The sequence below is a fragment of the Oncorhynchus gorbuscha genome, unplaced genomic scaffold (assembly GCF_021184085.1).
Source record: "Oncorhynchus gorbuscha isolate QuinsamMale2020 ecotype Even-year unplaced genomic scaffold, OgorEven_v1.0 Un_scaffold_4071, whole genome shotgun sequence".
NCBI classification, from domain to species: Eukaryota; Metazoa; Chordata; class Actinopteri; order Salmoniformes; family Salmonidae; genus Oncorhynchus; species Oncorhynchus gorbuscha.
The window spans coordinates 1-27,502 of record NW_025748177.1 but is presented as its reverse complement, the minus strand read 5'-3'; the positions used below and the strand labels follow the sequence as shown (position 1 = coordinate 27,502).

At 43.0% G+C, this 27,502-nt stretch overlaps 1 protein-coding gene across 1 annotated transcript in view; it reads right to left on the bottom strand.

The window, feature by feature from the left end:
- LOC124028349 (ABC transporter G family member 23-like) overlaps window positions 1-27,025 on the bottom strand; it is a gene marked incomplete at its 5' end in the record, with an annotated part of 38,692 nt that extends 11,667 nt beyond the window's left edge. Inside the window, 8 exons of the mRNA XM_046340453.1 lie at window positions 8,425-8,518; window positions 13,799-13,953; window positions 18,248-18,407; window positions 21,682-21,832; window positions 25,012-25,157; window positions 25,536-25,549; window positions 26,068-26,672; window positions 26,968-27,025. Of these exons, the coding sequence (XP_046196409.1) occupies window positions 8,425-8,518; window positions 13,799-13,953; window positions 18,248-18,407; window positions 21,682-21,832; window positions 25,012-25,157; window positions 25,536-25,549; window positions 26,068-26,672; window positions 26,968-27,025 (1,383 nt within the window). The remainder of the gene's footprint in view (window positions 1-8,424; window positions 8,519-13,798; window positions 13,954-18,247; window positions 18,408-21,681; window positions 21,833-25,011; window positions 25,158-25,535; window positions 25,550-26,067; window positions 26,673-26,967) is intronic.
- Between the last annotated feature and the right edge of the window lie 477 nt (window positions 27,026-27,502).

Below are 27,502 nucleotides of genomic sequence, written 5' to 3'. Positions count from 1 at the left end.
TAGAGGGGATGGAATACAGTAGGCAGAAGTTGTCTAAATGTCTGTCTCATGGTAATAGGTCAGAGGGAATACAGTAGGCAGAAGTTGTCTAAATGTCTGTCTCATGGTAATAGGTCAGAGGGAATACGGTAGGCAGAAGTTGTCTAAATGTCTGTCTCGTGGTAATAGGTCAGAGGGAATACAGTAGGCAGAAGTTGTCTAAATGTCTGTCTCGTGGTAATAGGTCAGAGGGAATACAGTAGGCAGAAGTTGTCTAAATGTCTGTCTCGTGGTAATAGGTCAGAGGGAATACAGTAGGCAGAAGTTGTCTAAATGTCTGTCTCATGGTAATAGGTCAGAGGGAATACAGTAGGCAGAAGTTGTCTAAATGTCTGTCTCGTGGTAATAGGTCAGAGGGAATACAGTAGGCAGAAGTTGTCTAAATGTCTGTCTCGTGGTAATAGGTCAGAGGGAATACAGTAGGCAGAAGTTGTCTAAATGTCTGTCTCGTGGTAATAGGTTAGAGGGGATGGAATACAGTAGGCAGAAGTTGTCTAAATGTCTGTCTCGTGGTAATAGGTTAGAGGGAATACAGTAGGCAGAAGTTGTCTAAATGTCTGTCTCATGGTAATAGGTTAGAGGGGATGGAATACAGTAGGCAGAAGTTGTCTAAATGTCTGTCTCATGGTAATAGGTCAGAGGGAATACAGTAGGCAGAAGTTGTCTAAATGTCTGTCTCATGGTAATAGGTCAGAGGGAATACGGTAGGCAGAAGTTGTCTAAATGTCTGTCTCATGGTAATAGGTCAGAGGGAATACAGTAGGCAGAAGTTGTCTAAATGTCTGTCTCATGGTAATAGGTCAGAGGGAATACAGTAGGCAGAAGTTGTCTAAATGTCTGTCTCGTGGTAATAGGTCAGAGGGAATACAGTAGGCAGAAGTTGTCTAAATGTCTGTCTCGTGGTAATAGGTCAGAGGGAATACAGTAGGCAGAAGTTGTCTAAATGTCTGTCTCATGGTAATAGGTCAGAGGGAATACAGTAGGCAGAAGTTGTCTAAATGTCTGTCTCGTGGTAATAGGTCAGAGGGAATACAGTAGGCAGAAGTTGTCTAAATGTCTGTCTCGTGGTAATAGGTCAGAGGAATACAGTAGGCAGAAGTTGTCTAAATGTCTGTCTCGTGGTAATAGGTCAGAGGGAATACAGTAGGCAGAAGTTGTCTAAATGTCTGTCTCGTGGTAATAGGTCAGAGGGAATACAGTAGGCAGAAGTTGTCTAAATGTCTGTCTCATGGTAATAGGTCAGAGGGAATACAGTAGGCAGAAGTTGTCTAAATGTCTGTCTCATGGTAATAGGTCAGAGGGAATACAGTAGGCAGAAGTTGTCTAAATGTCTGTCTCGTGGTAATAGGTCAGAGGGAATACAGTAGGCAGAAGTTGTCTAAATGTCTGTCTCATGGTAATAGGTCAGAGGGAATACAGTAGGCAGAAGTTGCCACTAGCCTCAGGCACAGGGTCAGATATGTTCCAACCCTATATTGATACAGCTCTATGGGGGCTACATGTAATCTGATCTTAGATCTGTATTGTAAAGGACATCTATTACGCGTACCAAGAGGCACCCTATTCCCTATTTAGTGCACTACTTTTGACCAGGGCCCATTGAGGCAAATAACCAGATATACTGTGAAGACTTTCTCCTTTGGTTTTCTGTACATATTCACATCAGTTATTTACAGACAATCTACTGTATATTCTTACTGTATGGTTTTTTTTCATCTGCTTATGAATCAGCTTACGAATCTGTTCATAAAATCTGCTCATGAATCTGCTCATGAAATCTGTTCACGAAATCTATTCACGAAATCTGTTCATGAATCTGCTCATGAAATCTGTTCATGAATCTGCTCATGAATCAGCTTACGAATCAGTTCATGAAATCTGTTCATGAATCAGCTTACGAATCAGTTCATGAAATCTGCTCATGAATCTGCTCATGAAATCTGTTCATGAAATCTGTTCATGAATCAGCTTACGAATCAGTTCATGAAATCTGCTCATGAATCTGCTCATGAAATCTGTTCATAAAATCTGCTCATGAATCTGCTCATGAAATCTGTTCATAAAATCTGCTCATGAATCTGCTCATGAAATCTGTTCACGAAATCTATTCACGAAATCTGTTCATGAATCTGCTCATGAATCTGTTCATGAATCTGTTAAGAATACAATATGAGCAAGCATATGGATCTTAAACAACCACTTTACTCAAATGAAGCTCTAAGCAGATATGAACAAATAAGGCATGTAAATACTGTAGTATTCAGTACTGTAGTTCATGGTCTATGTGGTACAGGACCAAATAATCTCTCAGTACTGTAGTTCATGGTCTATGTGGTACAGGACCAAAACATCCCCTCAGTACTGTAGTTCATGGTCTATGTGGTACAGGACCAAAACATCCCTCAGTACTGTAGTTCATGGTCTATGTGGTACAGGACCAAATAATCTCTCAGTACTGTAGTTCATGGTCTATGTGGTACAGGACCAAAACATCCCCTCAGTACTGTAGTTCATGGTCTATGTGGTACAGGACCAAATAATCTCTCAGTACTGTAGTTCATGTGGTACAGGACCAAATAATCTCTCAGTACTGTAGTTCATGGTCTATGTGGTACAGGACCAAATAATCTCTCAGTACTGTAGTTCATGGTCTATGTGGTACAGGACCAAAACATCCCCTCAGTACTGTAGTTCATGGTCTATGTGGTACAGGACCAAAACATCCCTCAGTACTGTAGTTCATGGTCTATGTGGTACAGGACCAAAACATCCCTCAGTACTGTAGTTCATGGTCTATGTGGTACAGGACCAAAACATCCCTCAGTACTGTAGTTCATGGTCTATGTGGTACAGGACCAAATAATCTCTCAGTACTGTAGTTCATGGTCTATGTGGTACAGGACCAAAACATCACCTCAGTACTGTAGTTCATGGTCTATGTGGTACAGGACCAAAACATCCCTCAGTACTGTAGTTCATGGTCTATGTGGTACAGGACCAAAACATCCCTCAGTACTGTAGTTCATGGTCTATGTGGTACAGGACCAAAACATCCCTCAGTACTGTAGTTCATGGTCTATGTGGTACAGGACCAAAACATCCCTCAGTACTGTAGTTCATGGTCTATGTGGTACAGGACCAAAACATCCCTCAGTACTGTAGTTCATGGTCTATGTGGTACAGGACCAAAACATCCCTCAGTACTGTAGTTCATGGTCTATGTGGTACAGGACCAAAACATCCCCTCAGTACTGTAGTTCATGGTCTATGTGGTACAGGACCAAAACATCCCCTCAGTACTGTAGTTCATGGTCTATGTGGTACAGGACCAAAACATCCCCTCAGTACTGTAGTTCATGTGGTACAGGACCAAAACATCCCTCAGTACAGTAGTTCATGTGGTACAGGACCAAAACATCCCTCAGTACTGTAGTTCATGTGGTACAGGACCAAAACATCTCCTCAGTACTGTAGTTCATGTGGTACAGGACCAAAACATCCCTCAGTACTGTAGTTCATGTGGTACAGGACCAAAACATCTCCTCAGTACTGTAGTTCATGTGGTACAGGACCAAAACATCCCTCAGTACTGTAGTTTATGTGGTACAGGACCAAAACATCCCTCAGTACTGTAGTTCATGTGGTACAGGACCAAAACATCCCTCAGTACTGTAGTTCATGTGGTACAGGACCAAAACATCCCCTCAGTACTGTAGTTCATGTGGTACAGGACCAAAACATCCCCTCAGTACAGTAGTTCATGGTCTATGTGGTACAGGACCAAATCATCTCTCAGTACTGTAGTTCATGGTCTATGTGGTACAGGACCAAATAATCTCTCAGTACTGTAGTTCATGGTCTACGTGGTACAAGACCAAAACATCCCTCAGTACTGTAGTTCATGTGGTACAGGACCAAAACATCCCTCAGTACTGTAGTTCATGTGGTACAGGACCAAAACATCTCCTCAGTACTGTAGTTCATGTGGTACAGGACCAAAACATCCCCTCAGTACTGTAGTTCATGTGGTACAGGACCAAAACATCTCCTCAGTACTGTAGTTCATGTGGTACAGGACCAAAACATCCCTCAGTACTGTAGTTCATGTGGTACAGGACCAAAACATCCCTCAGTACTGTAGTTCATGTGGTACAGGACCAAAACATCTCCTCAGTACTGTAGTTCATGTGGTACAGGACCAAAACATCCCTCAGTACTGTAGTTCATGTGGTACAGGACCAAAACATCCCTCAGTACTGTAGTTCATGTGGTACAGGACCAAAACATCCCTCAGTACTGTAGTTCATGTGGTACAGGACCAAAACATCCCTCAGTACTGTAGTTCATGTGGTACAGGACCAAAACATCCCTCAGTACTGTAGTTCATGTGGTACAGGACCAAAACATCCCTCAGTACTGTAGTTCATGTGGTACAGGACCAAAACATCCCTCAGTACTGTAGTTCATGTGGTACAGGACCAAAACATCTCCTCAGTACTGTAGTTCATGTGGTACAGGACCAAAACATCTCCTCAGTACTGTAGTTCATGTGGTACAGGACCAAAACATCTCCTCAGTACTGTAGTTCATGTGGTACAGGACCAAAACATCCCTCAGTACTGTAGTTCATGTGGTACAGGACCAAAACATCCCTCAGTACTGTAGTTCATGTGGTACAGGACCAAAACATCTCCTCAGTACTGTAGTTCATGTGGTACAGGACCAAAACATCCCTCAGTACTGTAGTTCATGTGGTACAGGACCAAAACATCCCTCAGTACTGTAGTTCATGTGGTACAGGACCAAAACATCCCTCAGTACTGTAGTTCATGTGGTACAGGACCAAAACATCCCTCAGTACTGTAGTTCATGTGGTACAGGACCAAAACATCCCTCAGTACTGTAGTTCATGTGGTACAGGACCAAAACATCTCCTCAGTACTGTAGTTCATGTGGTACAGGACCAAAACATCTCCTCAGTACTGTAGTTCATGTGGTACAGGACCAAAACATCCCTCAGTACTGTAGTTCATGTGGTACAGGACCAAAACATCCCTCAGTACTGTAGTTCATGTGGTACAGGACCAACACATCCCTCAGTACTGTAGTTCATGTGGTACAGGACCAAAACATCCCTCAGTACTGTAGTTCATGTGGTACAGGACCAAAACATCCCTCAGTACCACATCCTTCATGTCTGTCCCCTTCACCACTCTTATCACATTTCATTTCCTCGCCGGCTGCTCAGAAACAAACATCATCTCAGAGGAAAACCAGGAAAAAGGCTGCTCAGAAACAAACATCATCTCAGAGGAAAACCAGGAAAAAGGCTGCTCAGAAACAAACATCATCTCAGAGGAAAACCAGGAAAAAGGCTGCTCAGAAACAAACATCATCTCAGAGGAAAACCAGGAAAAAGGCTGCTCAGAAACAAACATCATCTCAGAGGAAAACCAGGAAAAAGGCTGCTCAGAAACAAACATCATCTCAGAGGAAAACCAGGAAAAAGGCTGCTCAGAAACAAACATCATCTCAGAGGAAAACCAGGAAAAAGGCTGCTCAGAAACAAACATCATCTCAGAGGAAAACCAGGAAAAAGGCTGCTCAGAAACAAACATCATCTCAGAGGAAAACCAGGAAAAAGGCTGCTCAGAAACAAACATCATCTCAGAGGAAAACCAGGATCTCAGAGGAAAAAAGGCTGCTCAGAAACAAACATCATCTCAGAGGAAAACCAGGAAAAAGGCATCTCTCAGAAACAAACATCATCTCAGAGGAAAACCAGGAAAAAGGCTGCTCAGAAACAAACATCATCTCAGAGGAAAACCAGGAAAAAGGCTGCTCAGAAACAAACATCATCTCAGAGGAAAACCAGGAAAAAGGCTGCTCAGAAACAAACATCATCTCAGAGGAAAACCAGGAAAAAGGCTGCTCAGAAACAAACATCATCTCAGAGGAAAACCAGGAAAAAGGCTGCTCAGAAACAAACATCATCTCAGAGGAAAACCAGGAAAAAGGCTGCTCAGAAACAAACATCATCTCAGAGGAAAACCAGGAAAAAGGCTGCTCAGAAACAAACATCATCTCAGAGGAAAACCAGGAAAAAGGCTGCTCAGAAACAAACATCATCTCAGAGGAAAACCAGGAAAAAGGCTGCTCAGAAACAAACATCATCTCAGAGGAAAACCAGGAAAAAGGCTGCTCAGAAACAAACATCATCTCAGAGGAAAACCAGGAAAAAGGCTGCTCAGAAACAAACATCATCTCAGAGGAAAACCAGGAAAAAGGCTGCTCAGAAACAAACATCATCTCAGAGGAAAACCAGGAAAAAGGCTGCTCAGAAACAAACATCATCTCAGAGGAAAACCAGGAAAAAGGCTGCTCAGAAACAAACATCATCTCAGAGGAAAACCAGGAAAAAGGCTTTACAGGAACCTAATCTGTAGATTTACAGAGCAGTAGCTCCTAGGCATTAGACTTTGAACCATAGCGAATGAACACTACTACCGTAATTGCTGGACTATAAGCCGCTACTTTATTCCCACGCTTTGAACCTCGCGGTTTATACAATGACGCGGCTAATTTATGGATTTTTCCCGCTTTCACAAGATTCATGGCGCCAAAAAACTGAGCACCGTCACATAATGTGATGTAAATCGAGCGCGCTCAAACTTCCCATCATTCTGATTACGGTAGTCGTTTTGTCACCCTCATCATGGCAAAGACACGGAGAAATGCATATGATGCAGCTTTCAAGTTGAAGGCGATCGATCTGGCTGTTGGAAAAGGAAAGAGAGCTGCTGCACGGGAGCTTGGCCTTAATGAGTCGATGATAAGACGTTGGAAAGCAGCGTGAGGAACTGACTCAGTGCAAAAGACAACAAAAGCTTCCATAGGGAAGAAAAGCAGATGGCCCAAAGTATTTGCAGCCACTCGACATCAGTGTAAATCGTGCATTTAAGGTGGCGCTCCTTGTTCAGTGGGAGGCTTGGATGACAAGTGGGGAGAAATCCTTCACTAAAACGGGCCGCATGTGAAGAGCATCTTATGGTCAAGTCTGCCAGTGGGTCCTGACAGCGTGGAGCATTGTCAAAAATCCACTATCATCAACGGGTTTGGAAAGGCTGGACTGCTGCATGTTGAAGGGGCAGCATGAGCTCAGCGATGAGCTCAGCGGGGAATTTGCCTCCGGATGAAAGTGACGAGAGCGACAATGAAAACGATCCAACATCGGATGAAGCAATTCTGAGGCTATTCATCTCCGACACCGAAGGAGATGACTTCAGTGGTTTCAGTGCACAGGAGGAGGAAGATAGTGACCAAGTTCATTTATTTCAATGTACCGGTAGGCACCTGTGGCTTATAGACATGTGCGGCGTATTTATGTACAAAATACAAATGTTTTAATAATTCAGTGGGTGCGGTTTATATTCAGGTGCGCTTAATAGTCCAGCAATTATGGTAGTCTGATGGAGAACATGGTGAGGGCCATACAATTGGAATAGTGTATATAACTGGAATAGTGTATATAACTAGAATAGTGTATATAACTAGAATAGTGTGTATAACTGGAATGGTGTATACAACTGGAATAGTGTATACAACTGGAATAGTGTATACAACTGGAATAGTGTATATAACTGGAATAGTGTATATAACTAGAATAAAACTGGAATAGTGTATATAACTGGAATAGTGTATATAACTGGAATAGTGTATATAACTGGAATAGTGTATATAACTAGAATAAAACTGGAATAGTGAATATAACTGGAATAGTGTATATAACTGGAATAGTGTATATAACTGGAATAGTGTATATAACTGGAATAGTGTATATAACTGGAATAGTGTATATAACTGGAATAGTGTATATAACTAGAATAAAACTGGAATAGTGAATATAACTGGAATAGTGTATACAACTGGAATAGTGTGTTCTGATTGAAGACAACCAGACCATCGATGCTGTGACACACAGGCAGACCCATACTGCACCTCTCCCCCCTTTCTAAAACGGTAAAACACAGAAGAACTACAGGAACTACCAAAGGACCCATTGTTTCTCAGCAGAGGGGACCTCATAATTGCCTGCTCATAAAGTATATGAGGAGGGACGGTCAGTTAAGCTCTGTCTGTTTCCCATTTCCTCTTATGACAACAGATAAACAAGGCACAGCGTTCACAGAGGAGCATTTGACAAAAGGACTGTGTGTGACAGAGTGAGTGTCTTACCACGTTGGCTTGCCTGGCCTCCTCTATGTAGTGTCTATCAGTAGGTAGTTATCATGTATATAGACTGTATCTTACCACGTTGGCTTGCCTGGCCTCCTCTATGTAGTGTCTATCAGTAGGTAGTTATCATGTATATAGACTGTATCTTACCACGTTGGCTTGCCTGGCCTCCTCTATGTAGTGAGTGGTGATGACGACTGATACTTTTCCAGTTTTCACAATCTCTACTAGATGCTGCCAGATCCTACAGGGACACATAACACAACTCAGTTTAAGGGCACATCCTATGGTCCCAAATGGCACCCTATTCTCTATAAAGGGCACTACTTACCAGAGCTCTATGAGCCCTGATAGTGCACTATAAAGGAATAGGGTGCCATTTGACACACAGCCTTAGCCTTATGACCTGCCTGGGATTACCCTGACTGGACTGATTTGGCTGGGCTTTGTAACAGAGCACTGGTACCATGACACAATCAGATTATACACCCAGATACTTCCAACAGGATTTATACAGTCATTCTGAATGAGAGACTAAATGGATTCTGTAATGACAGGCAGAGAGTGTGTTTGACAGGTTCAGACTGTTGGAGACAGAGTGTTGTTCATAAACTAGACAGAGTGTTGTTCATAAACTACTCTGTTATCTTCAGACTGTTGGAGACATAGTGTTGTTCATAAACTACTCTGTTATCTTCAGACTGTTGGAGACAGAGTGTTGTTCATAAACTAGACAGAGTGTTGTTCATAAACTACTCTGTTATCTTCAGACTGTTGGAGACAGAGTGTTGTTCATAAACTACTATGTTATCTTCAGGCTGTTGGAGACAGAGTGTTGTTCATAAACTACTCTGTTATCTTCAGGCTGTTGGAGACAGAGTGTTGTTCATAAACTACTCTGTTATCTTCAGACTGTTGGAGACAGAGTTATATTGGATAAACTACTCTGAAATCTTCAGACTGTTGTAGACAGAGTGTTGTGTCATAAACTACTTGTTATCTCAGACAGGTCCACCCAGAGTGTTGTTCATCCAGAATCTAACTAAACTACTCTGTTATCTGAAGTAAGGCTGCTATAGAGACAGGGGAAATGTGAAGCTTGTTCTGCCCTACCTGTTATGGCTCTCACACACACACAGACACACACACACACACAACAATAACACACACACACACACACACACACACACACACACACACACACACACACACACATCACACACACACACACACACACACACACACACACACACACACACACACACACACACACACACACACACATGTTACATAAAACACCTGATATATCTGATCCATCCAGCTGCATTTGTTTGACATGGGTCACACTCACTGGTTTCTCAGTGTAGTAGGTGTGTTAGCAGGGCTGGTAAGGCAGCAGAGAAACCCTGCAACATTAACCTTGTGAGGTAGATGTTTCTTGTACTACAGGGCAGTACTGGGTCCTTGTGAGGTAGGGAGGATGTTTATTGTACTACAGGGCAGCACTGGGTCCTTGTGAGGTAGGGGGTGTTTATTGTACTACAGGGCAGTACTGGGTCCTTGTGAGGTATAAGGGGATGTTTATTGTACTACAGGGCAGCACTGGGTCCTTGTGAGGTATAAGGGGGATGTTTATTGTACTACAGGGCAGCACTGGGTCCTTGTGAGGTAGGGGGTGTTTATTGTACTACAGGGCAGCACTGGGTCCTTGTGAGGTAGGGGGATGTTTATTGTACTACAGGGCAGCACTGGGTCCTTGTGAGGTAGGGGGATGTTTATTGTACTACAGGGCAGCACTGGGTCCTTGTGAGGTAGGGGGATGTTTATTGTACTACAGGGCAGCACTGGGTCCTTGTGAGGTAGGGGGGTGTTTATTGTACTACAGGGCAACTGGGTCCTTGTGAGGATGTTTATTGTACTACAGGGCAGCACTGGGTCCTTGTGAGGTAGGGGGGGGATGTTTATTGTACTACAGGGCAGCACTGGGTCCTTGTGAGGTAGGGGGATGTTTATTGTACTACAGGGCAGCACTGGGTCCTTGTGAGGTATAGGGGGATGTTTATTGTACTACAGGGCAGTACTGGGTCCTTGTGAGGTATAAGGGGGATGTTTATTGTACTACAGAGCAGCACTGGGTCCTTGTGAGGTAGGGGGATGTTTATTGTACTACAGGGCAGCACTGGGTCCTTGTGAGGTATAAGGGGGATGTTTATTGTACTACAGGGCAGCACTGGGTCCTTGTGAGGTATAAGGGGGATGTTTATTGTACTACAGGGCAGCACTGGGTCCTTGTGAGGTATAAGGGGGATGTTTATTGTACTACAGGGCAGCACTGGGTCCTTTTAGGGGGATGTTTATTGTACTACAGGGCAGCACTGGGTCCTTGTGAGGTATAGGGGGATGTTTATTGTACTACAGGGCAGCACTGGGTCCTTGTGAGGTATAAGGGGATGTTTATTGTACTACAGGGCAGCACTGGGTCCTTGTGAGGTAAGGGGATGTTTATTGTACTACAGGGCAGCACTGGGTCCTTGTGAGGTATAAGGGGATGTTTATTGTACTACAGGGCAGCACTGGGTCCTTGTGAGGTATAAGGGGATGTTTATTGTACTACAGGGCAGCACTGGGTCCTTGTGAGGTATAAGGGGATGTTTATTGTACTACAGGGTAGCACTGGGTCCTTGTGAGGTAGGGGGATGTTTATTGTACTACAGGGCAGCACTGGGTCCTTGTGAGGTAGGGGGGATGTTTATTGTACTACAGGGCAGCACTGGGTCCTTGTGAGGTACAAGGGGATGTTTATTGTACTACAGGGCAGCACTGGGTCCTTGTGAGGTATAAGGGGATGTTTATTGTACTACAGGGCAGCACTGGGTCCTTGTGAGGTATAAGGGGGATGTTTATTGTACTACAGGGCAGCACTGGGTCCTTGTGAGGTATAAGGGGGATGTTTATTGTACTACAGGGCAGCACTGGGTCCTTGTGAGGTATAAGGGGGATGTTTATTGTACTACAGGGCAGCACTGGGTCCTTGTGAGGTATAAGGGGGATGTTTATTGTACTACAGGGCAGCACTGGGTCCTTGTGAGGTAGGGGGATGTTTATTGTACTACAGGGCAGCACTGGGTCCTTGTGAGGTATAAGGGGGATGTTTATTGTACTACAGGGCAGCACTGGGTCCTTGTGAGGTATAAGGGGGATGTTTATTGTACTACAGGGCAGCACTGGGTCCTTGTGAGGTATAAGGGGGATGTTTATTGTACTACAGGGCAGCACTGGGTCCTTGTGAGGTATAAGGGGGATGTTTATTGTACTACAGGGCAGCACTGGGTCCTTGTGAGGTATAAGGGGGATGTTTATTGTACTACAGGGCAGCACTGGGTCCTTGTGAGGTAGGGGGGGATGTTTATTGTACTACAGGGCAGCACTGGGTCCTTGTGAGGAGGGGATGTTTATTGTACTACAGGGCAGCACTGGGTCCTTGTGAGGTATAAGGGAGATGTTTATTGTACAGTACAGGCAGCACTGGGTCCTTGTGAGGTATAAGGGGGATGTTTATTGTACAGTACAGGAGCACTGGGTCCTTGTGAGGTAACCATGTGTATGTCAGTATGTGGGACTAAGAGCTGTTGGTTCTGTACAGTCAGGATACTGGGACTGAGAGCTGTTGGTTCTGTACAGTCAGGATACTGGGACTGAGAGCTGTTGGTTCTGTACAGTCAGGATACTGGGACAGAGAGCTGTTGGTTCTGTACAGTCAGGATACTGGGACTGAGAGCTGTTGGTTCTGTACAGTCAGGATACTGGGACTGAGAGCTGTTGGTTCTGTACAGTCAGGATACTGGGACTGAGAGCTGTTGGTTCTGTACAGTCAGGATACTGGGACTGAGAGCTGTTGGTTCTGTACAGTCAGGATACTGGGACTGAGAGCTGTTGGTTCTTCACAGTCAGGATACTGGGACTGAGAGCTGTTGGTTCTGTACAGTCAGAATACTGGGACTGAGAGCTGTTGGTTCTGTACAGTCAGGATACTGGGACTGAGAGCTGTTGGTTCTGTACAGTCAGGATACTGGGACTGAGAGCTGTTGGTTCTGTACAGTCAGGATACTGGGACAGAGCTGTTGGTTCTGTACAGTCAGGATACTGGGACTGAGAGCTGTTGGTTCTGTACAGTCAGGATACTGGGACAGAGAGCTGTTGGTTCTGTACAGTCAGGATACTGGGACTGAGAGCTGTTGGTTCTGTACAGTCAGGATACTGGGACTGAGAGCTGTTGGTTCTGTACAGTCAGGATACTGGGACTGAGAGCTGTTGGTTCTGTACAGTCAGGATACTGGGACTGAGAGCTGTTGGTTCTGTACAGTCAGGATACTGGGACTGAGAGCTGTTGGTTCTGTACAGTCAGGATACTGGGACTGAGAGCTGTTGGTTCTGTACAGTCAGGATACTGGGACTGAGAGCTGTTGGTTCTGTACAGTCAGTGAGGGAGTCTTCTTTTGGCATTGACATCTTGACAGATGTCTGTTGCAAAACACAGCATTTTTACAGAAGCCGTGACACACAAACAGAAACTCACTCAGGAGGAAACTGTTTCCTTCTATTTCTAGCCATCTGAGCCTTGGCTGTAGCCTACTTTGTCCCCAGATCAAAATGGGATATACTAGTGTACTACTTACTAGTGACTGTTATCCAGCTGGACAGAGTGTAGAGACTATAGATGACTGTTATCCAGCTGGACAGAGTGAAGAGACTATAGATGACTGTTATCAAGCTGGACAGGTTGTAGAGACTATAGATGACTGTTATCAAGCTGGACAGAGTGAAGAGACTATAGATGTCTGTTATCCAGCTGGACAGAGTGTAGAGACTATAGATGACTGTTATCCAGCTGGACAGAGTGAAGAGACTATAGATGACTGTTATCTAGCTGGACAGAGTGAAGAGACTATAGATGTCTGTTATCCAGCTGGACAGAGTGTAGAGACTATAGATGACTGTTATCCAGCTGGACAGAGTGAAGAGACTATAGATGTCTGTTATCCAGCTGGACAGAGTGTAGAGACTATAGATGACTGTTATCTAGCTGGACAGAGTGAAGAGACTATAGATGACTGTTATCTAGCTGGACAGAGTGAAGAGACTATAGATGTCTGTTATCCAGCTGGACAGAGTGAAGAGACTGTAGATGACTGTTATCCAGCTGGACAGAGTATAGAGACTATAGATGACTGGTATCCAGCTGGACAGAGTGAAGACACTATAGATGACTGGTATCCAGCTGGACAGAGTGAAGACACTATAGATGACTGTTATCCAGCTGGACAGAGTGAAGAGACTATAGATGAAGGTACATTATCATTTATACATAGTTTCTATTTGTTTTTTGTTATTTTAATGTTTATTGAGATTGTTCCCCCCCTAATTAAAACAAATAAAAGAACAATGATATAAATGCAACCCATCTGTGGGCCATATTTAATGGGCTCGTACGTTTGACACCACTGTGTTGACACGGTTGTGTTACCTGAGATTTCGGACTAGTTTGCTCTTCTGAGGTAGGTCCAGGAAGTCCACCAGGAAGTCCATGCGTGCCTGGGTGTCCGTAGATGACAGGCCGTGGATCCTTCCGAAGAACGTCAGGGTGTCACTGATGGTAAACTCATTGTACAACGCCAGGTCCTGAAGGAGAAACACAATGTTATGTCATGGTGTGTGTTGTGTTGATATCAAATCAAACTTTATTTATACAGCACATTTATTACAAAGGTGAGAAAGATTTTTTTTTTAACTAAACGTTTTCTATACAAATTTTAAATGAAGATAGACAAGAACTAAATTACGAGACAAATTAAAATGGTGTGGTTTGCTACAGTATGTTATGTTGACATATCATGTTGTCATGGTATTTATAGTCATATGTCAATACACTTCCATAGTGTCTAAAAGGTTAGGAGTTCATTTGGAACTGAGGTTTGTGCATCTGTCAAATCAAATCAAATCAAATCTTATTTGTCACATGCTTCGTAAACAACAGGTGTAGACTAACAGTGAAATGCTTACTTACGGGGGCCTTCCCAACAATGCAGAGAGAAAAATAGAACAATTATAACACGAGGAATAAATACACAATGAGTAACGATAACTTGGCTTTATACACGGGGTTGCCAGTACTGAGTAAGATAATGATAACCAGTACTGTAATGATAACTTGGCTTATATACACGGGGTTGCCAGTACTGAGTAATGATAACTTGGCTATATATACACTTGGGGGTTGCCAGTACTGAGTAATGATAGGTAATTGGGTAGATATATAGGTAGGGGTAAAGGACTAGGATAACAGGTAATTGAGTAGATATGATAACTTGGTATGGGTAAAGGGATAGGCAACAGGTAATTGAGGTAGATATACTAGGTACGGGGGTAAAGGATAACTAGGCAACAGGTAATTGAGGTAGATATATAGGTAGGGGTAAAGGGACTAGGCAACAGGTAATTGAGGTAGATATATAGGTATGGGTAAAGGGACTAGGCAACAGGTAATTGAGGTAGATATATAGGTAGGGGTAAAGGGACTAGGCAACAGGTAATTGAGGTAGATATATAGGTAGGGGTAAAGGGACTAGGCAACAGGTAATTGAGGTAGATATAGGTAGGGGTAAAGGGACTAGGCAACAGGTAATTGAGGTAGTAGGGGGTAAAGGGACTAGGCAACAGGTAATTGAGGTAGATATATAGGTAGGGGTAAAGGGACTAGGCAACAGGTAATTGAGGTAGATATATAGGTAGGGGTAAAGGGACTAGGCAACAGGTAATTGAGGTAGATATATAGGTATGGGTAAAGGGACTAGGCAACAGGTAATTGAGGTAGATATATAGGTAGGGGTAAAGGGACTAGGCAACAGGTAATTGAGGTAGATATATAGGTAGGGGTAAAGGGGGGTATTGAGGTAGATATATAGGTAGGGGTAAAGGGACTAGGCAACAGGTAATTGAGGTAGATATATAGGTAGGGGTAAAGGGACTAGGCAACAGGTAATTGAGGTAGATATATAGGTAGGGGTAAAGGGACTAGGCAACAGGTAATTGAGGTAGATATATAGGTAGGGGTAAAGGGACTAGGCAACAGGTAATTGAGGTAGATATATAGGTAGGGGTAAAGGGACTAGGCAACAGGTAATTGAGGTAGATATATAGGTAGGGGTAAAGGGACTAGGCAACAGGTAATTGAGGTAGATATATAGGTAGGGGTAAAGGGACTAGGCAACAGGTAATTGAGGTAGATATAGGTATGGGTAAAGGGACTAGGCAACAGGTAATTGAGGTAGATATATAGGTAGGGGTAAAGGGACTAGGCAACAGGTAATTGAGGTAGATATATAGGTAGGGGTAAAGGGACTAGGCAACAGGCAACAGGTAATTGAGGTAGATATATAGGTAGGGGTAAAGGGACTAGGCAACAGGTAATTGAGGTAGATATATAGGTAGGGGTAAAGGGACTAGGCAACAGGTAATTGAGGTAGATATATAGGTAGGGGTAAAGGGACTAGGCAACAGGTAATTGAGGTAGATATATAGGTAGGGGTAAAGGGACTAGGCAACAGGTAATTGAGGTAGATATATAGGTAGGGGTAAAGGGACTAGGCAACAGGTAATTGAGGTAGATATATAGGTAGGTAGGGGTAAAGGGACTAGGCAACAGGTAATTGAGGTAGATATATAGGTAGGGGTAAAGGGACTAGGCAACAGGTAGATATTGAGGTAGATAGGCAACAGGTAATTAGGTAGATATATAGGGTAAAGGGACTAGGCAACAGGTAATTGAGGTAGATATATATAGGGGTAAAGGGACTAGGCAACAGGTAATTGAGGTAGATATATAGGTAGGGACTAGGCAACAGGTAATTGAGGTAGATATATAGGTAGGGGTAAAGGGACTAGGCAACAGGTAATTGAGGTAGATATATAGGTAGGGGTAAAGGGACTAGGCAACAGGTAATTGAGGTAGATATATAGGTAGGGGTAAAGGGACTAGGCAACAGGTAATTGAGGTAGATATATAGGTAGGTAGGGCAACAGGTATAGCAACAGGTAATTGGGTAGATATATAAGGGGTAAAGGGACTAGGCAACAGGTAATTGAGGTAGATATATAGGTAGGGGTAAAGGGACTAGGCAACAGGTAATTGAGGTAGATATATAGGTAGGGGTAAAGGGACTAGGCAACAGGTAATTGAGGTAGATATATAGGTAGGGGTAAAGGGACTAGGCAACAGGTAATTGAGGTAGATATATAGGTAGGGGTAAAGGGACTAGGCAACAGGTAATTGAGGTAGATATATAGGTAGGGGTAAAGGGACTAGGCAACAGGTAATTGGGTAATTGGGTAGATATATAGGTAGGGGTAAAGGGACTAGGCAACAGGTAATTGAGGTAGATATATAGGTAGGGGTAAAGGGACTAGGCAACAGGTAATTGTAGGGGTAAGGACTAGGCAACAGGTAAATTGAGGTAGATAGGTAGGGGTAAAGGGACTAGGCAAAGGTAATTGGTAATTAGGTAGGGGTAAAGGGACTAGGCAACAGGTAATTAGGTAGATATATAGGTAGGGGTAAAGGGACTAGGCAACAGGTAATTGAGGTAGATATATAGGTAGGGGTAAAGGGACTAGGCAACAGGTAATTGAGGTAGATATATAGGTAGGGGTAAAGGGACTAGGCAACAGGTAATTGAGGTAGATATATAGGTAGGGGTAAAGGGACTAGGCAACAGGTAATTGAGGTAGATATATAGGTAGGGGTAAAGGGACTAGGCAACAGGTAATTGAGGTAGATATATAGGTAGGGGTAAAGGGACTAGGCAACAGGTAATTGAGGTAGATATATAGGTAGGGGTAAAGGGACTAGGCAACAGGATAGATAATAAACAGTAGCAGCAGCGTACGTGACGAGTCAAAATAGTTAGTGAAAAAAGGGTCAATGCAGATTGTCCGGGTAGCAATTGGTAAACTATTTAACTAACAACAGTCGTATGGCTTTGGTGTAGCAGCTGTTCAGGGTCCTGTTGGTTCTAGACTTGGTGCATCGGCAACACTTGCCTTGCGGTAGCAGAGAGAACAGTCTATGGCATGGGTGGCTGGAGTCTTTTACAATATTTAGGGTCTTCTTCTGACACCGCCTGGTATTGAGGTCCTGGATGGCAGGGAGCTCTGCCCCTGTGAAGTACTGGGACTGTATGCACTACCCTCTGTAGTGCCTTGAGGTCGGATGCCAAGCCGTTGCCATACCAAGCAGTGATGCAACAAGTCAAGATGCTCTCAATGGTGCAGCTGTAGAACTTTTTGAGGATCTAAGGGCCCATGCTAAATATTATTAGCCTCCTGAGGGGAGAGAGGAGTTGTCGTGCCTTCTTCATGACTGTGTTGGTGTGTGTGGACCATAATTATTACTTAGTGACGTGGACACCAAGGAAATTGAAGCTCTCGATGATGGGGGCGTGCTCGGCACTCCATTTCCTGTAGTCCATTATCAGCTCATTTGTCGTCTGTGATCAGGCCAACCACCATTGTGTCGTCAGCAAACTTAATGATGGTGTTGGAGTCGTGCGCGGCCACACAGTTGTGGGTGAACTGGAAGTACAGGAGGGGACTAAGCACGCAACCCTGAGGGGCCCCCGTGTTGAGGATCAGTGTGGCGGAGGTGTTGTTACCTACCCTCACCATCTGGGGGCAGCCCGTCAAGAAGTCCAGGATTCAGTTGCACAGGGAGGTGTTCAGTCCCAGGGTCCTGAGCTTAGTGATGAGCTTGGAGGGCTCTATGGTGTTGAACACAGAGCTGTAGTCTATGAACAGCATTCTCACATAGGTGTTCCTCTTGTCCAGGAGGGAAAGTGCAGTGTGGAGTGCGATAGAGATTGTGTCATCTATGAATCTATTTACCTGTGGTATGTTGTGTACCTATAAGTTAACAGTGTACCTGTGGCATGTACCCCACCATCCTCCCAGGGACCTGGTGACCAGGAAATGCGGGCGGCTTCCCCAACACGCTGATGTGCCCTCGGGAGATCTTCAGGGTTCCCACAATGCATTTCAACAGTGTGGTCTTCCCACACCCGCTCGGACCCAGCAGGCCGTAGCTGTAAGATAACAGGAAGAACATTTGCAGTAAATCATACATATTACTACAGTATGATAGTATAGTATGATAGTAGTTTGATATGATAGTATAGTATGATAGTATAGTATGATATGATAGTATAGTATGATAGTATATCATAGTATTATAGTATAGTATGATAGTATAGTATGATAGTATAGTATGATAGTATATCATAGTATTATAGTATAGTATGATAGTATAGTATGATATGATAATATAGTATGATAGTATAGTATGATATGATAGTATAGTATGATAGTATAGTATGATATGATAGTATAGTATGATAGTATATCATAGTATTATAGTATAGTATGATAGTATAGTATGATACGATAATATAGTATGATAGTATAGTATGATATGATAGTATAGTATGATAGTATATCATAGTATTATAGTATAGTATGATAGTAGAGTATGATAGTATAGTATGATACAATAGTATAGTGTCATGTTTTGTCATATATTGTCTTGTCCTTGTGTTTCCCTTCTGTTCGTTTTCCCCTGCTGGTCTTATAGGTATTCCCTCTTTCTATCCCTCTCTCTCCCCCTCCCTCTCTCTCTTCTCTCTAGTTCCGTTCTGCTCCCAGCTGTTCCTCATTCTCCTAACTATCATTTAGTCTTTTCACACCTGTCCCCTATTTTGCCCTCTGATTAGAGCCCCTATTTCTCCCCTTGTTTTCCGCTTCTGTCCTTGTCGGATCCTTGTATGATGTTCGCTGTTCTGTGTCCTGGTCTCGCCCTGTCGTGTTTTATCTTCTTCAGATGCTGCGTATGAGCAGGTGTCTTAGTCTGCGACGGTCGGTGCCTTCCCTAAGCAACCTGCAGTCTATGGTCGAGTCTCCAGTCGGTCCTCGCAACTACGAGTGGATTTAAGTTTTTCCTGTTTTGTTTTCTCCTTGTTATATCCAGGATTATTACTTTTGTCATATACTGGAATAAAGACTCTGTTTTCGTTAAGTCGCTTTTGGGTCCTCATTCACCAGCATAACAGTATAGTATGATAGTATAGTATGATATGATAATATAGTATGATATTATATCATAGTATTATAGTATAGTATGACAGTATAGTATGATATGATAGTATAGTATGATAGTATATCATAGTATGATAGTATGATACGATAGTATAGTATCATAGTATAGTTTGATATGATAGGTATGATGTATATCATAGTATGATAGTATAGCGATAGTATGATATGATAGTCTGATAGTATAGTATGATATGATAGTACAGTATGATATGATAGTACAGTATGATAGTATAGTATGATATGATAGAATAGTATGATAGTCCTCGTATGATAGTATAGTATGATATTAGAATAGTATGATTTCCTGTTTATGATTATAGTATGACAGTATAGTATAGTATGACAGTATAGTATGATATGATAGTATAGTATGACAGTATAGTATGATATGATAGTATAGTATATGATAGAATAGTATGATAGTATAGTATGATAGTATATCATAGTATATCATATTATGATAGTATGATATGCCAGTATAGTATGACAGTATAGTATGACAGTATAGTATGATATGCCAGTATGATAGTACAGTATGATATGACATTATAGTATGATATGACATTATAGTATGATATGACAGTATAGTATGATATGACAGTATAGTATGATATGACAGTATATGATATGACAGTATAGTATGATAGTATAGTATGATATGATAATATATGTATAGTATATATGACATATAGTATGATATGACATATAGTATGATATGACAGTATAGTATGATAGTATAGTATGATATGACAGTATAGTATGATATACAGTATAGTATGATATGACAGTATAGTATGATAGTATAGTATGATATGACAGTATAGTATGATATGACAGTATAGTATGACAGTATAGTATAGTATAGTATGACAGTATAGTATGATATGACAGTATAGTTATGATATGACAGTATAGTATGATATGACAGACAGTATAGTATGATATGACAGTATAGTATGATATGACAGTATAGTATGACAGTATAGTATGACAGTATAGTATGATATGACAGTATAGTATGACAGTATGATATGACAGTATAGTATGATATAGTATGATAGTATGATAGTATAGTATGATATGACAGTATAGTATGATATGACAGTATAGTATGACAGTATAGTATGACAGTATATATGACAGTATATAGTATGACAGTATAGTATGACAGTATAGTATGATATGACAGTATAGTATGATATACAGACAGTATATATGACAGTATAGTATGATATGACAGTATAGTATATGACAGTATAGTATGACAGTATAGTATGACAGTATAGTATGACAGTATAGATATGACAGTACAGTATGATAGTATAGTATGATATGACAGTATAGTATGATAGTACAGTATGATAGTATAGTATGAGATGATATGATAGTAGTATGATCGTATGATATAATAGTATAGTATGATAGTATATCATAGTATATCATATTATGATAGTATGATATGCCAGTATAGTATGACAGTATAGTATGATATGCCAGTATGATAGTACAGTATGATAGTATAGTATGATATGACATTATAGTATGATATGACATTATAGTATGATATGACATTATAGTATGATATGACAGTATAGTATGACAGTATAGTATGACAGTATAGTATGAAATGACAGTATAGTATGACAGTATAGTATGATATGACAGTATAGTATGATAGTACAGTATGATAGTATAGTATGAGATGATATGATAGTATAGTATGATAGTATCGTATGATATAATAGTATAGTATGAAAGTATATCATAGTATATCATATTATGATAGTATAGTATGACAGTATAGTATGATACGCCAGTATGATAGTACAGTATGTAATCTGTATAACTCAGTATGGTCTGACTCTTAAGCATAACTCACATAACTGACATAACATGAAAGACCATTACATATTAATAACATGTAAGACCAGTACATATTAATACCATGTAAGTCCATTACATATTAATAACATGTAAGAACATTACATATTAATAACATGTAAGTCCATTGCATATTAATACCATGTAAGTCCATAACTTTTAGCGGTATTAACATGCTCTGTCTTACTGCGGGGTGAAGTGGTGTTTTGACTTATCCTGACACTCAGGACAACCTTTTCTGATTGAATACCCCACAGGGCAGTACGCACTACTGAGGTCAGTGTCATGGTGTAAGGTTAGCGTTAGGACTGGGTAAGGTTTACTCACATCTGTCCCTGTGGTACGGTCAAGTTGAGGTTACTCCAGGACTTTGAGTTCACTGCACGACCGACACACTTCCCCGACACCGGGATCGCCGAACCCCCAGCCCCGGGAGGGGGAGGAGCTTCTCGTCTGCCTTCATCCTTCCCTCCGCCAACTGGAAGACGAAAAACAAATGTAAAAATCCATCACCCCCTTCACAGCATTATGGCCCAGTGTTGTGAATAGGTTTCTTTCCCAAAATTCCCAAGTTTTCCCGGAAACCCCAGTTAGAAGATTCATGGAATCAGGAAGGAATAGGTAGGAAACCCGAATCCTCCAACCAGGGTTTCAGGAAAACCTGGGAATTTGGGGAAAGTTACCCGAATGTTGCAGCCCAAGTAGCAATTGAGGGAGAACAGCCGGGCAGGACGTGAACCGGACTATGGTTACGGGCAAGTGTACTACCACCTATGGCATTAAGGGTCTCGTTGCAGAAACAGACGCAGTAGTACATACAGGGAAAACACACCAGGCTGCGTTACAAAGGGCACCACCACATTCCAGACGTAGTGCACTATCTTTGGCCAGAGCCCATATAGGACCCTGGTCAAAAGTAGTGCACTATCTTGGCCAGAGCCCATATAGGACCCTAGTCAAAAGTAGTGCACTATCTTTGGCCAAAGCCCATATAGGACCCTGGTCAAAATATGGAAAATAGGTTGTCATTTGGGATGCAGACCAACTAAGGACTTGCTCATTACGGACAACAGAAAGTGAACTAAATGACATCTTCAGCAACTAGCTGCCATGAATCTGTGTCTGTGTCCTGTAGCAGACCTGTGTTGAAATATTATTTGAAAATAATTTCAAATGCTTTCTCTGTGCTTGATTGATCTTGCCTAGTTTAATGGGACCAATAGAATAGTCCCACAACTGTAAACCCTGCCCATCTGGCACTCCAGGCAGGCTAAAGCAAACGATCAAAGTATTTGAGAGAGTTCAAAACAGAATATGAACCCAGGTCTGGTGGTGGCTTGCATTGAATCTAGGTCGTAGAGCAACCCAGACTGGCATCCTATTCCTACGTAGCGCACAACTTTTCACCAAGGCCCATAGGGATATAGTGGTCTATATAGGGAATAGGGTACCATTTGGGACGCACCCTGGTTCAAAATCATCTTTAATCCCTGCCTCCTTTCCCTGGGTTCCTTGTTTGTCTCCCTTTAACTGTGTTAGCTTCCCTGTTTGTCTCCCTTTCTCTGTGTTGGCTTCCCTTGTTTGTCTCCCTTTCTCTGTGTTGGCTTCCCCTGTTTGTCTCCTTTCTCTGTGTTGGCTTCCCCTGTTTGTCTCCCTTTTCTGTGTCGGCTTCCTTGTTTGTCTCCCTTTCTCTGTGTTGGCTTCCTTGTTTGTCTCCCTTTCTCTGTGTTGGCTTCCCTGTTTGTCTCCTTTCTCTGTGTTGGCTTCCCTGTTTGTCTCCCTTACTCTGTGTTGGCCCCTTTGTTTGTCTCCTTCTCTGTGTTGGCTTCCCTTGTTTGTCTCCCCTCTCTGTGTTGGCTTCCCTTGTTTGTCTCCCTTCTCTGTGTTGGCTTCCCCGTTCTCTCCTCACATAATCCAACATCTTTCATTCCACTGTGACGAGATTAGAGGGAAACCACTCCGTAATCTGACTCATTCGATCAAGGTCACCTTCTTTGACACAATTCCACATGGCAGCATATGTACAGACCGGTACTATTGTTATAATAGTAATAGCCAGGACATTGTTGTGCTGTAATAACGTTGTAATATAGGATATTGATAAGTGAGACATTATAAAGCCCATCTACACAGACAGACGTATTCATTCACTGTAAGGGAATTTGTCCATGGTTCTATTCTTTCTGCTCGAAGTTCAACATTTTTATTAATCAAATTGCAGACCGCAAATGATCTGAAATACTTGATATTAACAGATTAAAGAGTCCAGTTCAAGTTTAAAGAAGAAGAAAATTGTAAAAAGTAATTTGAGCCATCCAACAAGATGTTGAAGTAAACTACTGTGTTCACCAGATTACTTCAAATTAAGAAAATAAATTGGAAGCCAGGTAGGCTACATTTGATGCTAACGACGAGTGTCACACCGATTTGACGTTATTATATCAGATACCCACTGATACTGTACTATACGTTTAACCTACCTAATCTTTGAAAGAGGGACAATCACAAACTATATAAAAACACGAAAACACACGCTGAATGCTTAATTTAGCCAACTAGGAATAACAGCTTGTCCAACATTGTGACAGGGACTCACCTGAAATAGTCCTTCTCCCCAAGGAGACGTTTAGTAGCCTACTGGGGATGAAGAGCAACAATGTAGCCACCTGTACTGTAGTCTGTGTGTGTCTGCTGGCCAACGGTGTAGGTAGGTTATATTGCAACGTGGTAGAGCAGGTTGGGTTTCGAGAAGGGAGAAGTCTCTCCCTGGAATACATGCACCTGTTATTCTACTACTAAATTACATTAACAAGAGAATTAGCGAGACAAATTATAAACTAGAAAAAACAAACCACGACACTCCTACCACGACACCTTCCTATGATTTTCTTCAGTTTAGGTAGCCTATATATGGCCGCGGGACTCCATCGTAATAAACGGAGCAGTCATATATTCTGTTGTAACTAACAGCAAATTCATTTATAGGCGCAATAACATTCCAACTGGTGCCGGTTCGCTCTTTCGTGAATCAGCAGCATTTATCCAAAGCTAATTTAGCCTGTCTGCTATCATCACAATCCGATACAGAATATAGAACAGGCTTTCGCTCTCCAGTCATCTTGTAGACAAAAACTACCTTACAGAGTCGGCCAACTTCCGCTTCACAGCACGTCCAAAACGGAGCATGTCGGACTCTGTCGGTTCGCACAACTAGCGCAGTTATTCTACAATTGACCATGAATTCGGCAGCGAAAGCGTTATGCATGCATGACCTGTGATGCGTGTTGGTGCCTGGCTATTTTTATACATCGGTTGGCTACATGCCGGTATAGACAGCTGCTAGGTTTTCATGTCATTTCAAATCAATGCTTCTTTTACAAACGCCGCAGGGCACTTCCACTCTGCACCAGACATTCCATTTTTATGCCCACAGGAACGGAATTCAAACACGCGTCTCCTTTTATTCCATCACTATCTTTTCCCACATCCTAAGGATGTCCCTGTGTACTGGGCCTATGGTGCTTTTTTCTGAAATGCTAATTGTCTATGGAGTTATTTCAGCATATACATATCAGCGTTAGCCGTATTGCATTGTCAGATCTTCCATAAAACACCTCACTAAATAATGACCCCATGTATCCATCTTTGCCGGCTTACAAACGTCGCATACCTGCTCCTCCATCTCGGTGCATTCGGGCGGTCCTCCTGTCGTTGCAGCATCATCCGCGGCTGCTGCCTCAGAGGCCATGGTCGTCGGTTGGCGGGAGATGCATCCAGCCTCGGCTCCCCAGCAGATGGCCTCACTAAAATCAATAGGATACTATCTCCATCTACTGGCGGTGAAGGAAAGGGAACTAGGAAAGGTGTCTGAAAACAGACCAATACTATTTTTTATTAGCAAGCATCAAATGCAAAACAATACAGGCAATAATACAAACATGTATAAACATGTTCAGTAACATCTGACCACACAAACAAGAGCCAATGCATTTACATAATATCAACAGAAAAGTGCCTTAGGCCAAATTAATTAAGATTATGTGTCTGAAAATTTCAGATGAGACAATACTTTTTCCAATGGGAGTAACAAAAAAAGTGTGCATCAACTATATCGTTTATGGTCATGCCTGTCTAAACCGCCCCTCTGTGTGAGCATCAGAACCACTGAACCCAACTCTTACCTGACCCGCACAGCCTGCAGAGATGAGAGAGGCCACACACTCTAGATAGAGATAGAGAGAGGACACACACACACACACTTTGAAATTAAAATATGTCACTCTAAATAGCATCTGCTGAATGACAAAAATGTAATGTGTAAATGTTATTGTGTGTTACTTAGCCTGCCCCTCCAACCTAACCTTCACAGGCTACCCCTGCCCTCCAACCTAGCCTTCACAGGGCTACCCTGCCCCCTCCGACCTAGCCTTCACAGCGCTACCCCTGCACCTCCAGCCTAGCCTTCACAGGGCTACAGCTGCCCTTGCAATTAGCCTTCACGTGGCTACCCCTATGCCTCCAACAAAGCCTTCACAGTGCTACTGCCCCCTCTAACCAAGCCTTCAAAGGGCCTGTCTGCAGCTGTAAATCCAGGAGTGGCCTCCATTGCCACCAAAAGTCTCACAAGTAAAGGAAAAAAGGCACAATGGATTCCATAAGCAAGTAAATGTTTTTCCATGTTAGATGCTGGATGCAGCTGTAGGGGAGGGTTACAGTCCTGCCTGAAAGTAGCAGGGAGAGCCAGTAGGAGGTGTAGAACAACTGACTGAGGCCCTCACACAACAGTCCACATAACTCCTCTCCAGTGAGAATGCTCCCATTCGGCTGCTCTGGTCTGAGAGGCTCCCGCTCTGAGTCTGGAGAGGCTCCCGCTCGGCTGCTCTGGTCTGGAGAGGCTCCCGCTCGGCTGCTCTGGTCTGGAGAGGCTCCGGCTGCTCTGGGAGAGGTCTGCTCTGGTCTGGAGAGGCTCCCGCTCGGCTGCTCTGGTCTGGAGAGGCTCCGCTCGGCTGCTCTGGTCTGGAGAGGCTCCGCTCGGCTGCTCTGGTCTGGAGAGTCCGGTTGCTCTGGTCTGGAGAGGCTACCGCTCGGCTGCTCTGGTCTGGAGAGGCTCCCGCTCGGCTGCTCTGGTCTGAGAGGCTCCCGCTCGGCTGCTCTGGTCTGGAGAGGCTTCCGCTCGGCTGCTCTGGTCTGGAGAGGCTCCCGCTCGGCTGCTCTGGTCTGAGAGGCTACCGCTCGGCTGCTCTGGTCTGAGAGGCTCCCGCTCGGCTGCTCTGGACTGGAGAGGCTCCCGGCTCGGCTGCTCTGATCTGGGTATGCCCCTGTGTTTGAGGATATACTGCATCTCTGATTCACAACAGGTCGAATGTAGAACCATATCTGTTCTGTATGTGTGTGGTGTGTGTATGTCTGTTTACCTTAAGAGCAGCCTGATGGAAGGCAGGATCTCTTGAAGCCACAGTGTCTTGTGTATGTTCCGTTGACTCTCCCCTTTCCCGAACCAGCAACTCCACCATCTCTGTATGTCCTGCGTCTACAGCTACACAGACCATCCAATAGCATTAGGTGTAAAACTTCTAGAAGGTTGACGAAGTCCTTCTGTTGTGTGTGTGTTACCTGAGTACAGAGGACAGGACATAGAGATGCCGTCAGCTGGCTTGTTGGGGGTCAGCGTCTGTTTCAGGGGAGGAGTTGGACCACATCAGGTGTCCATTCTGAACAGCCATACCGCGCCCACGACTGATCCGCATCTGTCACAGTGTTCACGTAGGCAAGGCACCAAGGGAAGAGGTTGCTGCACCGAGCCAATGGAAAGAGGATCCTCTTTAGCCTATTGAGGTGCACTTTCAGGTGTCAAATAGGCTCGGGCAGTGTACCGTATACCGGTGTATTTGGAAAAAGCCACGGGATGTAAAAAAAAAAATCCATCGTAACTATTTATTTGAAGTTTATTTTAAAACATTTGAATATTTTTGTATTTACTTTTAAAGTAAATACCACAGTCCACTTGTGCAATACATTAGGAGATGAGGAAGATCAAGTTGTTCACTTCAACTGTCACAATGTTTCATTATGAAGCTTACCGGTCGTCCCCAGTCATATGCTGTTTGTTTACTCACTGTTGTGCAGCAGAGGCCAGCAGCATGTCACC